Genomic DNA, 17052 nt, shown 5'->3' with positions numbered 1-17052 from the left:
CTGTCAGTGGTGCCACTCCAGAACAAGTAACCCAGGAGTGTAAAAAAGAAGGCAAACTGAAGGAGAGCATACTGCTCGTAAGCAGTGATCTTCTATGGCTCCTGCTTCAGCTCTCGCCACTCAGTTTCTTCCCTGCTTAGCCTTAAGATCCCTGAATGATGGACTTATATACTGTAAGATAAACGCTTTGCTCTAAGTTGTTTTTGGTCATGGTATTTTATCACAGCAACAGAAACCCCCAACTAAGACAAAAAAGTAGCTGGAAGGGCTCAGGTACACAGTGGATACTACTCTATCCAGATGATAAAAGGGACTGAGTTAATAACTTGGAAAAATACAAAGAACCTTAAATAACGATTAAACAAACCGATACGTGGAAGTAACTTAATTAATAACAAATTAATGCTGGAGATCTGTATGAATCTTCGTTAAGGATTATGTACTGAGTTGCACCTTCAATGACAAGCTTTAGACAAGTAAGAATGAATCTTTTACTGCAAGAAATTTGAGAAAAATTGTAGCAACAATCTATCTTTCCTCCTTTCACCTCCTTTTTGTTATTCAAAGAATATTTTTTCCAGCTAACATAATGTCTTTAGAATAGAAATTGCCTGGACCTCAAAGAACATTTATGAGTATGCACATATTAAAAGTTGCAAGATATATAATCCAGTTCATACTGACTATTTGCATTCTCAGTCTCCAAACATGAAACAAGTGTATTCTTTGGGGTCACATTGGTCATGTCCTCATTTGAAATTTTTAGCACCAGATAGGATGTTAAATCAATGGGAGCTGGTGCTTCTCACACTTGGGTTTCAAACATCCTCCATATGTACAAACACATCCATAAATAAAGGTGCTAATGTCAGGAAGGAACAAGGTCTTTTAATAAAATACACTAGCACATGTAGCTGCCTGCCTATCAGAGATTGTTCTAGGGCCTGGTTCACAACTAAACACTATTTAAATGAATTACTTCCTTCTTTCCTTTTAGGCAGATGGTGGAAAAAATGCTACTTATATATTTAAGTTGGATTCCTATTATTTTAATGTGACCACTCTTCTACCTTATCATAAGTAAGTACACAGAGGGAGATGTAGCTAGGAGTATTATTCATTATGGAAGAGCCATTAGAAAACCAAGGCTTCTTGGGGATTTAACTCAGTGGTAGAGTGTTTGCCTAGCAAGCGCAAGGCCCTGGGTTCAGTCCCCAGCTCTGGAATAAAAAAAAAAGAAAACCAAGGCTTGGTCTTCCCAGAGAGATTTGACTGAATGGCTATTGCGTCCAGAGGTACACCTTCTTAGAAGAAAGCCAAGGATCTCTAGGTCACTGTCAGAGCCATTCACTTTCTTCTTTGTAGTGAATAGGAGCCCATTTGACTCAAGAGAGAATAGCCATTGCTATGTAGATACAGTAGAACCAGCATCAGTAGTTCAACAATTCAGTTTTCCACCCATTAAAAATATGTTCTATTTTTTTCTAGTTTATGACGTCTTCCTCCAAAGAAAATACACAAAACACCACAGTATTTGTCTTTATGAAACTTGGACCTGGCTATTCTTACCTAGTTCACAGAAGATTCTCATTTTAACACACCTACATGCAGGTGACATTTCAGTTTCCAAGTCTGACGTATGTTGGTATTTTATCCCTGGTCCTCTCTGTGTGGGCACATATCTCTATTCATGGTCATTCTGTTCTGTGTGGGTACATTCCTATTCATGGTCATTCTGTCAAGGTAGGTTTTTTTCCCCCAGGAGGATGTGGCCTAAAAAGGATGTGAGACAATTTTCTACCTGCTGCCTTGACAAATAGCAAGTTGGCCTTCACAATTTCAGTCAAAGACTTTGAATATGGAAGTGAGTTAGGAAGTCATGTGTTCCATTGTTGCTCCTAGTTTGTCATTTCTCTCTATAAGCCACAGTTAGTGGCCTCAAATCACTGTCACCAACATATTTGTTTCTTTATTTTGTATTTTCTAGGATTACTGCCCAGTTGGTCTGTTTCTGAGAGACCATGGAATTGCCGTATAGGTTGATACACGTTGTGCATGGGAAGTGTAAAGATTGCTGCCTTACCTCCCCTGGAGGCAGGGGAAGACTTAATGCAAAAGTTCCTGGGATTATTTAGTGCAAGAATGAGAAACCCTGATCATAAGCTTTCAAGTTCTTAGAAAAATACTGAGTAGCAAGTTGTTTCAATGGTTGTCACATTTTTCAACAAATGAGATTCGCCTTAATGATATGAAGAAAGACAACATCTTTCTTTAATGCCAAAGAAACTCATGACATTATCAAACTTTTGATGTCACCCATGAACCATCCACTGGAGACAATATGTTGAATGGCTGTTTAGGAGAGCTTAAGGCCATGTAGACTGGACTAGTATTAGGCTTCCTCAGAATGTAGCCTGCAGATGAGCACATGTCAACGGTCTTTTCTCCAAAAGGCCTTCGTTTCATAGCTCCTTATGGCTAAGCCTGCAGGTCTCCAGGTTTTGCTACTTATTTCTGTAAAGCATAAAAATGCTGTGTGGTTTGAGAGCTCCACGTGACACTTCTGTAGGTAGACTGCTAAAACCAACTTGACTGAAGTGCACTCTTGGTCTCTCCTCTGCCTAGGTGCAAGTGCAACCTGCATGCCACCATGTGTGTGTATGACAACAGCAAACTGACATGTGAGTGCGAGCACAACACTACAGGTCCAGACTGTGGGAAGTGCAAGAAGAATTACCAGGGCCGACCGTGGAGTCCAGGCTCATACCTCCCCATCCCCAAAGGCACCGCTAACACCTGTGAGTAGCATTGCTCCATTACCAACACCTTCTGTGCATGCTGAGTCGATTCTGTCTGGGTTCCACTTTCAATTGTGACTTTGCCTCTTTCCTTTTCAAAACACAGAATAAGATTTATTCCTGATTTTGCCATTTGTAAGCATGTGTTAGCACTCTAATCGCCTGTTAGATTCAGTCCTCTAACCTTCCCATTAAATGTGTTGCAAAATAGTTCTTTAAAATAACAGAAGCAATTTTGTTCTAAGTAGGTGAGACAGGAGGTGACTTTTTTTTCCTCTCCCAAGTTAATATCCTATTACAATAACACAGGCCTTGAAAACTCTTAATACTGACTACCCAGAAACAAGTTCCAGAAATCTTTGGCTATTGACGGTTCTCCCAAAAGATGCTTGGTCCTTCCAGTTCTAGGTGGCCCACAATGTTGCCCAGTGAGAAACCCGGCTTTACCAAATGCCAGCCATTGAGTTGTGCCTGCTCTGGATTCTCTGAGCAGTGGATGCCTTTGGATATAAAGCACGACTGTAATCCTCAGGGTGTCACATGAAGAAAACAGGCTTTTGTCTGCTTGTGAAAGAGCACAGACAGTATCTTTGTTCACAGGACCCACTAAGACTCATGTGCATAGCCCAGTGATATCTTGCATATGTAAAGGCCAAATTTGACATGCTTAAGGAGTAAAAGAACGATTTCCTGAATAATCTACACAATTCTGAGGATGGACTGATTAGCCACCTGGAAAAGCTTAAGGTTTGGCCTCTTTAAAAAGCAGAGAAAGGGCAAGATTACCATAGAACTGCACAGCAAGAAGTCAGAAGAGCCACAGGACAAATGAGAAGTTGAACAGCAAGCCATAGGCTCCATGCAAGGCTAAGAATGTTATCTGGTACTTCAAAGCAGCAGCTGGGAGAAGCCAGCGCTGAAAACCAATATCACAAGAACCTGAGCTTTATCAAGTTACATGTCGGAGTAATGGACCAGGTAACAAGCTACGAAGTGTGGGGGCATTGAAATCATGATAAATTTCTATGAAGCAGAAAAGAGTCCTCCCAGAGGTTAAAAATGAATTCCTTTGTAAGAATGTTCAGTTTCACTCTGTGTAAAGGAGAAACTGACTTCTTGCTACTAAAATTAATATATTAAAGCTCTTTTCAGCAAAGACATTGATTCTTTTTTTCAGGAAGAACATGCCATGTTCATGGAAGCCATGAACTCACAACTTTGGAAGGGATTTCCTGAGATTATCTCAGGTGTCTGGCTACCTAAGAATTCCTGTCATCACAGTTGTCAAACTTACTTTAAAGCTTTCCCTAAGTGGTAATGGTCCACATATCACCTCCAGGTTCTGATGATCCTTAAATGGGAGACTAGGAAGGACAGCCAAGCACACACATACTTTCTAGCATCTGATTCATGTCTGAGGTCAAGACTTGCCAAGGTCAAGAGAAGGGCAACAGTTAAGCTACTATTTAAAACATCGGTTTCACCCTAACACGGCGTTGTTCTACCTGTTCTACTAATTCTCCCTCAAATAATTGGATTTTCTGAATATTTTCTCTAGCAAGACTTTGTTTCTGAGAAGCCCCTTCCCGAAATGAGCATTTTACTCCCTTAACCCTTGCATATTAAATGCCACCAAGTTAGTCCTGGCCAAGTTACCATAATCTCCTTTGTCTTTCCCTAATTGATTAGATATCATCTCTCCTGATTTGACTGGCCTTGTAAGGACTTCTGCAATTCTTCACAACTGTGTCCAAGCTAAAAAATGACTTATGGACCCAATGGCTAAGGAATCAATACAATGTTCCAGGCATCAATACAGCAAAAACTTGATGGAAGACTTTAAAATGATTCAGAAAAGCCTTGAAATCAACACATTCTCTAACAATTCAGGCTGGGATTAAAATACCCCCAAATGGAAATGAACCCTTTTCCAATTTGGCAGTGTGTTGCAATATCAAGTCCGCATTCCTCTATTTTCTAATAATCTATCCTCACCAACATCCTGTTTCCCATTTTAGTGGTTGGAAAAGATAACAGTTCCTTTATTTTTAAGTTTTTTATTGCATATATTATGTATTTACATTTCAAAGTTATGACCTTTCCCAGTTCCCCCCTCTCCCATCCACCCTCCCCTGCTTCTATGAGGATGCTACTCCTCCCACCCATCCACTCAAACCTCAACATCAAGGCACTCCCCTACACTGGGAAACAAGCCTTCACAGGACCAAGAGCTTCTCTTCCTATTGATGGCAGACAATGCCATACACATGCAGCCATAGCCACGGGTACCTCCATGTGTACTCTTTGGTTGATGATTTAGTCCCTAGGAACTCTGGGGGGTTCTGGTTGGTTAATATTGTTGTTCTTCCTATGGGGTTGTAAACCCCTTCAGCTCCTTCAGTCCTTTTATTAACTAATCCATTAGGGAACCCATCCTCAGTCCAATGGTTGGCTGTGAGCATCTACCTCTGTATTTATAAGGGTCTAGCAGAGTCTCTAAGGTGACAGCTTTATCAGGTTCTGTCAGCAAGCACTTCTTGGCATCCACAACAGTGTCTAGGTTTGGTGTCTGCATATGGGATGGATCCCCAAGGGAGAGTAGTCTCTAGATGGCCTTTCCTTCAGTCTCTGCTCTACTTTTTCCTCCCAGTATTTCTTCCCTTAAGTGTTATCTTACCCCTTCTAAAAAGAACAGAAGCATCCACACTTTGGTCTTCCTTCATCTTGAGTTTCATATCGCCTGTGAATTTTACTTTGGGTATTCCAAGCTTTTGGGCAAATATATACTTATCATTGAGTGCATACCATGTGTTTCTTTTGTGACTGGGTTACCTACTCAGGATGATGTTTTCTAATTCCATCCATTTGCCTAAGAATTTCATGAAGTCACTGCTTTTAATAGCTGAGCACTATACCATTGTGTAAATGTATCACATTTTCTGTATCTATTTTTCTTTTGAAGGACATCTGGGTTCTTTCCAGGTCCTGGCTATTATAAATAAGGCTGCTATGAACATAGTAGAGCATGTGTTCTTTTTATATGTTGAAGCATCTTTTGGGTATATGCCCAGGAGTGATATAGCTGGGTCCTGAGGTAGCAATATGTCCAGTTTTCTGAGGAACTGCCAGACTGATTTCCAGAGTGATTGTCCCAGCTTGCAAACCCACCAACAATGGAGGAGTGTTCCTATTTCTCCACATCCTCTACAGCTGTCACCTGAGTTTTTGACCTTAGCCATTCTGACTGGTGTGAGGTAGAATCTCAGGGTTGTTGTGATTTGCATTTCCCTGATGACTAAGGATGTTGAACATTTCTTTAGGTGCTTCTTGATCATTCAGTATTCCTCACATGAGAATTCTTTGTTTAGCTCTGTATCCAATTTTTAATAGAATTATTTGGTTCTCTGGAGTCTAACTACCTTCTTATATATTGGATATTAGCCCTCTATTGGATGTAGGATTGGTAAAGATCTTTTCCGTATCTGTTGGATGCTGTTTTTTCCTATTGACAGTGTCCTTTGCCTTACCAAAAGAAAATAAATAAATAAAAGATAACAGTACTTTCCTAACAGGAATTTTAAGACCTTTAAGAACCTAATTCACAAATCCCACCTGGAGAAGTCTGTTCTCCTAGGAGTGCTGTCACTCCTAAGTTCACAGGCTCACAGGCTCACAGGCTCACAGAAGAAACAGGCTCCAGTCAGAGACATTAAAACCAACTAACACCAGAGATAACCAGATGATGAGAGACAAGTGCAAGAACCTAACAAACAGAAACCAAGGCTACTTGGCATCATAAGAACCGAGTTCTCCCAGTACAGCAAATCGTGGATAACCCAACACACCAGAAAAGCATGATTCAGATTTAAAATCACAACTCATGATGATGACATTAAGAAGGACATAAATAACTCCCTTCAAGAAATGCAGGAAACGCAGGTAAACAGGTGGAAGCCCTTAAAGAGGAAACACAAAAATCCCTTAAAGAATTACAGGAAAACACAACCAAACAGGTGAAGAAATAGAATAAAACCCAAACCATCCAGGATCTAAAAATGGAAATAGAAACAATAAAGAAAGCACAAAGGGAGACAATCCTGGAGATAGATAACCAAGGAAAGAGATCAGGAGTCATAGACACAAGCATCACCAACAGAATACAAGAGCTAGAAGAGAGAATCTCAGGTGTAGAAGATACCATACTAAACATTGATACAACAGTCAAAAAATGCAAAATGCAAAAAGCTCCTAACCCAAAACATCCAGGAAATCCAGGACACAATGAAAAGATAAAACCCAAGGATAATAGGTATAGAAGAGAGCAAAGATTCCTGACCTAAATGGCCAGTAAATATCTTCAACAAAATTATAGAAGAAAACTTCTCTAACCTAAATAAAGAGATGCTCATGAACATACAAGACACCTGCAGAACTCCAAATAGACCGGACCAAAAAAGAAATTCCCCCTGTCACATAATAATCAAATCAGTGAATGTACAAAGAAAGAATATTAAAAACAGTAAGGGAAAATGGTCAAGTAACATATAAAGTCAGACCTATCAGAATTATACCAGACTTCTCATCAGAGACTATGAAAGCCAGAAGATCCTGGGCAGATGTGATACAGACCCTAACAGAACACAAATGCCACCACAAGCTACTATATTCAGCAAAGTTCTCAATTACCATAGACGGAAAAACTAAGATATTCAATGACAAAACCAAATTTATACAATATCTTTCCACAAATCCTGCCCCACAAAGAATAATAGATAGAAAAATGCAACAGAAGGAGGGAAATTACACCCTAGAAAAAGCAAGAAAGTAATCTTGCTACAAAACCAAAAGAAGAGAGACACACAAACATAATCCCACCTCTAGCAACAAAAAGAACAGGAAGAAACAATTACTTTTCCTTAATAGCTCTTTAACATCAATGGATCAATTCCCCAATAAAAAGACATAGACTAACAGACTGGATACATAAAGAGGACCCAGCATTTTGCTGCATGCAGTAGACATACCTCAGTGACAAAGACAGTCACTACCTCCAAGTAAAAGGCTGGAAAAAAATTTCCAAACTAATGGTCCCATGAAACAAGCTAGAGTAGCCATTCTAATATAGAATATAATCGACTTCCAACAATAAGTTATCAAAAATGGAATAAGGAAGGACATGTCATACCACCAAAGGACACTTTTATTTCACCAGAAGAAAAATCTACCAGGATGAATGCTCAATCCTGACCATCTATGCTCCAAATGCAAAAGAAACTTTACTGAAGCTCAAAGCACACATTCCATCACACATAAAATAATGGGAGACTTCAAAACCTCACTTTGGTCAATGGACAGATCATGGAAACAGAAACTAAACAGTCACAGTGAAACTAACAGATGTTATGAAGCAAATGAATTTAACAGTTATCTATAGAACATTTCATCCTAAAACAAAAGAATATACATTCTTCTCAATACCTTATGCTACCCCCTCCAAAACTGACCATATATCGGTCACAAAACAGGCCTCAATAGATACAAATAGATTGAAATAATCCTATGCATTCTATCAGACCACCAAGGACTAAGGCTGATCTTCAATAACAACAAAAACAACAGAAAGACTACATACAAATTGGAAGGTGAAAAATGCTCTACTCAATGATAACTTGGTCAAGGAAGAAATAAAGAAATTAAAGACTTTTTAGGATTTAATGTAAATGAAGGCACAACATACCCAAACTTATGGGACACAATGAGGAGCAGTGCTAAGAGGAAAACTCATAGCTCTGCCTCCAAAAAGACACTGGAGAGATCATATACTCACTCTACTCACAGCTTGAAGCACTCCTGAAAGATATAAAACAAACAGAAGAAAATATACCCAAGAGGAATAGGTGGCAGGAAATAATCAAACTCAGGGCTAAAATCAACCAAGTAGAAACAAAAAGAACTAGGGGAGGGAGGCAGTAAGCAGAGGGAGGTGACATCCTTATAGAAGGGAGGGAGAGGGGTAAGGGGCTTATGTACAGGAAACTGGGAAAGGGAATAACATTTGAAATGTAAATAAGAAATACCCTATATATATATATATATATATATATATATATATATATATATATATATATATTCAAAAAATGAGATCTGTACAAATAATCAACAAAACCAGGAGTTGGTTCTTTGAGAAAATCAACAAGATACATAAACGCTTAGCCAGACTAACCATGGGGCATAGACACAGTAACCAAATTAAGAAAATCAGAAATGAAAAGGAAGACATATCAGAAACTGAGGAAATCCAAAAAGTCATCAGATCCTATTACAAAAGCTTCTACTCAGCAAAACTGGAAAATCTGGATAAAATGGACAATTCTCTAGACAGATACTAGATACCAAAGTTAAATCAGGATCAGATAAACCTTCTAAACATTCCCATAACCCTTAAAGATAAGTCATTAAGAGTTACCCAACCAAAAACACCACAGGATCAGATGGGTTTAGTGTAGAATTCTATCAGACCTTCAAGAAGACCTAATTCCAATACTCTTCAGACTATTGTACAAAATAGAGACAAAAGGAACACTACCCAATTCTTTCTTTGAAGCCACAATTATGTTCATACCTAAACCACACAAAGACTCAACAAAGGAAGAGAAATTCAGGCTAGTTGCACTTATGAATATCATTGCAAAAATATTCCATATAATTTTCACAAACTGAATCCAAGAACACATCAAAATGATCATCTATCATGATCAAATAGGCTTCATCCCAAGGAAGCAGGGATGGATCTGAAACCCAACAAAGTAGTCCACTTTATAAACAAACTCAAAGAAAAAACCACGTAATTATCGCAATAGATGTTGAGAAAGCGTTTGACAAAATCCAACACCCTTTCATGATAAAAGGTTTGCAAAGATCAGGAATTCAAGGCCCATACCTAAACATAGTAAAAGCCATATACAGCAAATCAGTAGCTAACATCAAACTAAATGGAGAGAAACTTGAAGCAATCCTAGTAAAATCAAGGACCTGACAAAGCTGCCTACTCTCTCTTTAACTATTCAATACAGTACTCAAATCCTAGCCAAAGTAATTAGACGACAAAAGGAGGTCAAAGGATACAAATTGGAAAGGAAGAAGTCAAAATATCACTATTTGCAGATGATATGATAGTATACTTAAGTGACTCCAAAATTTCTACCAGAGAACTTCTAAACCTGATAAATAACTTCAGCAAAGTGGCTGGGTGTAAAATTAACTCAAACACATCAGTAGCCTTCATCTACTCAAAGGATAAACAGGCTCAGAAAGAAATAGGGAAATGATACCCTTCACAATAGTCACAAACAATGTAAAATAACTTGGTGTGACTCTAACCAAGCAAGTGAAAGATCTGTATGGCAAGAACTTCAAGTCTCTGAAGAAAAAAATCAAAGAAGATCTCAGAAGATGGAAAGACCTCCCATTCTCATGGATTGGCAGAATTAATATAGTAAAATTGCCATCTTGCTGAAGGCAATCTACAGATTCAGTGCAATCCCCATCAAAATTCCAACTCAATTCTTCATAGAGTTAGAAAGAGCAATTTGCAAATTCATTTGGAATAACAAAAAAACCCCTCAGGATAGCAAAAACTATTCTCAACAATAAAAGAACTTCTTGGGGAATCACCATCCCTGACCTCAAGATGTATTACAGAGCAATCGTGATAAAAACTGCATGGTATTGGTACATAGACAGGCAGGTAGACTGATAGAATAGAATTAAAAACCCAGAAATGAACCTACACACTTATGGTTACTTGATGTTTGACAAAGAAACTAAAGCCATCCAGTGGGAAAAAAGATAACATGTTCAACAAATGGTGCTAGTTTAACTGGATTTCAGCATGTAGAAGAATGTAAATGGATCCATTCTATCTCCTTGTACAAAACTCAAGTCCAAGTGGATCAAAGACCTCCACATAAAGCCAGATAGACTGACACTAATAGAAGAGAAAGTGGGGAAGAGCCTTGAACAAATGTGCACAGGGGAAAATTTCCTGAGTAAAAGACCAATGACTTATGCTCGAAGATCAACAATCAACAACTGGGATCTCATAAAATTGCAAAGCTTTTTGTAAGGCAAAAGATACTGTCAATAGGACAGAACAGCAACCAACACTTGGGAAAAGATCTTTACCAATCTTACATTTGATAGAGAACTAATATCCAATATATACAAAAAAACTCAAGAAGTTACACTCCAGACATAATAACCATACTAAAAATATGGAACACAGAGCTAAACAAAGAATTCTCATGTGAGGAATACTGAATGATCAAGAAGCACCTAAAGAAATGTTCAACATCCTTAGTCATCAGGGAAATACAAATCACAACAACCCTAAGATTCCACCTCACACCAGTAAGAATGGCTAAGGTCAAAAACTCACGTGATAGCAGATGCTGGAGAAGATGGGGAGAAAGAGGAACACTCCTCCATTGTTGGTGGGTTTGCAAGCTGGGACAATCACTCTGGAAATCAGTCTGGCAGTTCCTCAGAAACTGGACATACTGCTACCTCAGGACCCAGCTATATCACTCCTGGGCATATACCCAAAAGATGCTTCAACATATAAAAAGAACACATGCTCTACTACGTCCATAGCAACCTTATTTATAATAGCCAGGATCTGGAAAGAACCCAGATGTCCTTCAAAAGAAAAATAGATACAGAAAATGTGGTGCATCTACACAATGGAGTACCACTCTGCTATTAAAACCAATGACTTCATGAAATTCTTAGGCAAATGGATGGAATTAGAAAATATCATCCTGAGTAGGTAACCCAGTCACAAATTAAACACATGGTATATACTCAATGATAAGTGGGTATTTGCCCAAAAGCTCAGAATACTCAAGGTAAAATTCACAGACTATATGAAGCTCAAGATGAAGGAACACCAAAGTGTGGATGCTTCAGTTTTTCTTAGAGAGGGGAACAAATACAGGGACACTTAAGGGAAGAAACACAGGGACACTGAGTGGAGCAGACACTGCTCCACCTGGGGAATCCATCCCATACACAGACGGCAAACCCAGATACTATTGTGGTTGCCAAGAAGTGCTTGCTGACAGGAGCCTGATATGGTTGTCACTTGAGAGACTCTGCCAGACACTCAATAATACAGAGGCAGATGCTCACAGCCAATCAACAGGGTCCCCAATGGAGGAGTTAATGAAAGGACTGAAGGAGCTGAAGGGGTTTCAACCACATAGGAAGAACAACAATATCAATCAACCAGAACTTTAGAGCTCCCAGGGACTAAACCACCAACCACAGAGTACACATGGAGGGACCCATGGCTGCAGCCACATATGTAGCAGAGGATGACCTTGTGGGACATCAATGGAAGGTGAGGACTTTGGTTCTGGGAAGTCTCGATGCCCCAGCATAGGGAAATGCCAGGGTAGGGTGGCAGGAGTGGGTGGGTGATGGAGTACCCTCCCAGAAGCAGGAGGAAGGGGAATGTATAAATAAACAAAATATCCAATAAAAAGAAGCTAATTCACAAGATATGCTTTGCCTAACACCTGTCACAAAGTGTACAAAATAATTTTAAGATTCTTTTATATAAGACAGCCTTGTCCTCTGTGGGGCAGCTTTATTAATGTAATTTCTTTTTTAATTTCAGTGTTGAAAGTCTTTTTAACCCAACCCTTTCTTTCTTTCTAAGTAGTATAAGAACTCTATTTGTCCTGGTTTTATTTATTCCAGGTTAACAATTTCCTAACACTTGACTTATCATCGTGTGAAAGTGTTTTCATATCTCATACTTGGTTGCCTGTCTAAGAAGTCTATTACTATCATTCTTCAACTCAAGTACCAAGCTCTTCTCAACTCCAAATCTTACAGAAGAGGCATCTTTCTTGTGTCCCTAATTATCTCTACTTTATTTTGTAATGTTATTTAAAAAAATCCTTTGAATTTCATTTTGTTCTCCAGAACTTATTGCAATTTCATTGTTTGGGGGAGGATGTCATGTCTCCATAAAAATCTTCAAGTCATTAAAATGGAAAGGAAGTGACTGCAACCTTCAACACCAAGCTTGGTGGCCTAGAGATGCCACCAATCACTCACAATCTTTATACTTAGAATCACAAGGGGGCAAGACTGTGTCAGATTCTGTATACCTTCACAGGGTTGAGATAGAAAGGCAGGAGATCTTTGTGTTAAGCTCCTTTTCAAGAACACTCACCCTTAGGAGCTCCATTGAGGAACAACTCAAACTGGGACCTTGCTGGGAGTCCCTGAGCTCTGAAGTTATCCCATTTTAGAGCAACTTAAAAGCCTTTCGCCCATGGCATGTACAGCATCAGGAAAGAAGTGAATGGAATACCAACACTTGAATCTGAAATTACCTAGGTCTGCTAGATAGATCTTACTTCTCTGCTTTTACTATGATAAACTTGGCCAATGCCAAGTACGATCTTCTCTGATGTTTTTGCTTTTCATTGTGATTATCTTTAAGACTCACTGCCTTTAAAGACATATACATGTTCACCACGATCTTCTTCTTTTCTCCTAAAAAGCTTATATTTCCTAGAAAAGGCATCATTTCTTGTCTCCCTAATGATCTTTGTTTGTTTCTTTTTAAAAGATACATTCTTATATATTCTTTGAATTTTATTTTTATTTTTTAAGTAGAGAGAAACTCTGTCCAACATAATACCTACTCATTATTTTCTTGATTCCTCTTATTCAGATCATGAATAAAGATATTAAATAACAGTCCTCATTTCTTACCCATGATGTTTTTCTAAATGCAATTTAATAATCCTGTGCGAAAGCCTTATCTCCAACAAAATATAATGTTTGTTCATCTCCTTCTCAAATGGTGCACTTCTACCCTTAGTAAAACTCTACGACAGGCTTGAGAGATGGGTCAGTGGATAAAGCACTTTATACATATAAAGTGTTTAAGCACCAGAGTTTGGAGCCACAAAATCAATGTAAAGCCAGATATGTTAGTGAACATCTTTAATCCTAGCACTCCTACACTGAGCTGAGAGATGAAGACATGAAAGTGGAGAAACCTGTGGGTCATGGCCACTCTAAAGTCAAAAGAGCCCTTTCAAGGGAGTTGTTCCAAAATCATCAGAACACAGAGATATTACATTGTAATTCATAACTATAGAAAAATATAGTTATGAAGTAGCAGAGAGAATAATTTTATGGTTGTGGATCGTCACAATATGAGGCACCTATTAAAGGCTCATGGCATTAGGACGGTTGAGAAACTGTGCTGTTGAGACTCATTAGCGAGCTAGACAAGGTTGTGCAAAGCAATTTCTGACACCAAAGGCTGCCTTCTGACTGCTACACATGCAACACGTCAGGTACATACAAGATTTATACATGTGAATACCTGCCTATACACACTGTACACAAAAACACACACCATCTTTTTAAATTCTATGGCAAAATAAGAATTAGAAAACTTTGTTTTACTAATTTCTACATATTCACATGATATTATTAGAAATGTCTAGGAAGCTCTGCCGTAAAGTAAACTGTTTGACTCGGTATTTGTCAAACTTACTTATTTCGTTGAACACTTAATAGCTTTCTACAAAATAATCTTGTGACCATGATGGTCTAAAGAATTTCTTGCAGCCTGGCCTTAAAAGAATGCCATGGAAACAGACAAAGGCATAATCAGTTCAGTTATAGTTCATATCTTACCTTTCTCTAATGTCCTTCAAATAAGGAAAATTAAATTGATCTGAATTGACATTATTTGTCTTTTCAGATACCCAACTGGAATTGTTATACAATATTTCCTATTCTTCTGAGTAATGGGAAGTAATTTGATGACTATTATATTATTTTCCCTGATATTAAATTTGCATTGACCAGTTTCTATAGTCCCAGATGTACACATTGGTGCGTCATTAGCCAGTCAGTTTCCTAAGCACTTCAAATGCATTAGTCCCTTCTAGATGCACACTGGTCATATCAGATTGATGCAATGGTTTTATATTTTCAAATATGGAAACATATGGTTATGATTCATGTGATTCCTGTTTGCACAGGTAGTAGGGGTGAGATGAAGATGTAAACCAAGGTTTTTCTTCCTTTTAATGACTATTCATTTCATGTTTACTTCTCTGGGTCTTTGAGTGGCTGTCTCTGTCTCCACTGGGCATAGAGCTCCACTTTGACATCCATTCAAACAAGAGGCTCTTCTCTAAGTCTCCTGGCTTCACAGAACTCTGACTGCTATTTCTTGCCCCTGAAACCTCCCTTCCCTCCTGCATTTGTTCATAATGTCCCAGCTCTGTCCATGAGAATTCTGCAAGACTGTTTTGTTTTGGTGTTTGATTTTGGATTTTCGGGTTTTCCCCTCTTTAGCATCAGGTCTGCCATCTTATTTTAGTTCCTAGCTTAGCAGTCATGAGCCAATTCTAGTTCCAGACTTTTCAGTGAGTTCAGACCAACGTTACCACCTCTCTTTATAGATCATAACATTCACTTTTCTTTCTCCAAGAGTACTTTCTCTTCTCTCGACTGAAATTCTGCTTATGCCTTGAAGACTGTGTGCTAACTCATCAATAAAGCCTACTTAAACTCTCCTATGCAAAGCTAGCTAGTCCTCTCTTTCTCTTTCACCTCACTCTGTTATAGCATGTCTGGGCTTAATGGAACTGCTTGGCTATTTCTAACAAAAATGTCCAAACAACAGCTATTGATGCTTACTTAGGCTTTCGAACTTCATAAAAAAAAAGGATTAACAATTGATAAGTGGGATCTCTTGAGATTGGAAAGCTTCTTTAAGGCAAAGGACACTGTCATTAGGACAAAACAGCAACCTAAAGATTGGCAAAAATTCTTTACCGGCGCTATACTCTATAGAGGGTTAATATCCAAAATATACAAAGAACTCAAGAAGTTAGACCCCAGGAAACCAAGTAACCCAATTAAAAAATAGGGTAGTGAGCTAAACAAAGAATTTTCAACTGTGAAATCTCAAATGACCAAGAAGCATCTAAAGAAATTTTCAGTATCTTTGGTTATCAGAAAATTCAAATCAAAATGACCCTGAGTTTCTACCTTGTACTAATCAGAATGGTTAAGATCAAAAACTCAGGGAACAGCAGATGTTGACAAAGATGTGGAAAAAGAGGAACACCCCTCCATTGTAGATGGGATTGCAAGCTGGTATAACCACTTTGGAAATTAATCTGGCGGTTCCTCAGAAAATTTGAAATAGTTCTTTCTGAAGACCCAGCTATACCAATTATACCCAAAAGATGCTCCTACAAATAACAAGGACACATGTTCCACTATAGTCATAGCAGCCTTATTTATCATAAGACAAAGCTGGAAACAACCCAGATGTCCCTTAACAGAGGAATGGATACAAAAAATGTGGTACATTTACACAATAGAATACTACTCCTCAGCTATTAAAAAACACAACTTCATGAATTTTGCAGGCAAATGTATGGAACTAGAAAATAACATCCTGAGTGAGGTAATCCAAACCCAAAAGTACATGGTATGCACTCTCTGATAAGTGGATATTAGCTCACAGCTCAGAATACAATTCACAGACCATATGAAGCTTAACAAGAAGGAAGGCCAAAGTGTGGATACTTCAATCCAACTTAGAAGGGGGAACAAAATAGTCACAGGAGGTAAAGGGTGGGAGAGACCTAGGTGAGAGAGGGAAGAGGGGAAAGGGTGGCAGGATCAAGTACAGGAAGAAACAGGAGAAAAGTCCAGAGGGTTTGGAGAATGAATAGAAATAAGTAACAATGGGGGATGGGGAATGTGAGGAACCACTAGAAAGTCCCAGACACCAGGGATGTGAGATGCTCCCAGGACCCAATGGGAATGGCATTAGTTTAAATACCCACAGAGGGGAGATAGAACCCGAAGAGACCATCTCCTGTAGATAGGCATGGCCCCCCAGTTGAGGGATGGGGCCATCCATCCATCTCAAAATTTTCAACCCAGAATTGTCCCTGTTGAAAGGAAATGCAGTGACAAAAAATGAAGCAGAGACTGAAGGAAAGGCTATCCAGAGACTGCCCCACCTTGGGATTCATCTCATCTGCAGACACCAAACCCCAACCCTACTGATGATGCCAAGAAGTGCTGTCCTCTGAGAGGCTCTGCCAGCATCTGACTAAGACAGATGAAGATACTCACAGCCAACAATTGACTGAGTCTGGGGACCCCAATGAAAGAGTTAGGGGAAGGA

At 38.8% G+C, this 17052-nt stretch overlaps 1 protein-coding gene across 7 annotated transcripts in view; it reads left to right on the top strand.

Moving 5' to 3' along the window:
* The window catches only part of Ntng1 (netrin G1), a 364316-nt gene that overhangs the window by 265611 nt on the left and 81653 nt on the right, over positions 1–17052 (top strand). For all 7 annotated transcript variants that reach the window (NM_001106465.1, XM_087620415.1, XM_087620400.1 and 4 more), the window contains 1 exon segment: positions 2626–2798. In NM_001106465.1, coding sequence (NP_001099935.1) covers positions 2626–2798 — 173 coding nt within the window.

Source organism: Rattus norvegicus, chromosome 2 (assembly GCF_021556685.1).
Source record: "Rattus norvegicus strain SHRSP/BbbUtx chromosome 2, alternate assembly SHRSP_T2T, whole genome shotgun sequence".
In the NCBI taxonomy this organism is placed as follows: Eukaryota; Metazoa; Chordata; class Mammalia; order Rodentia; family Muridae; genus Rattus; species Rattus norvegicus.
Note: the sequence above shows the minus strand (reverse complement) of the source record. Positions and strands in the feature narration are given on the sequence as shown.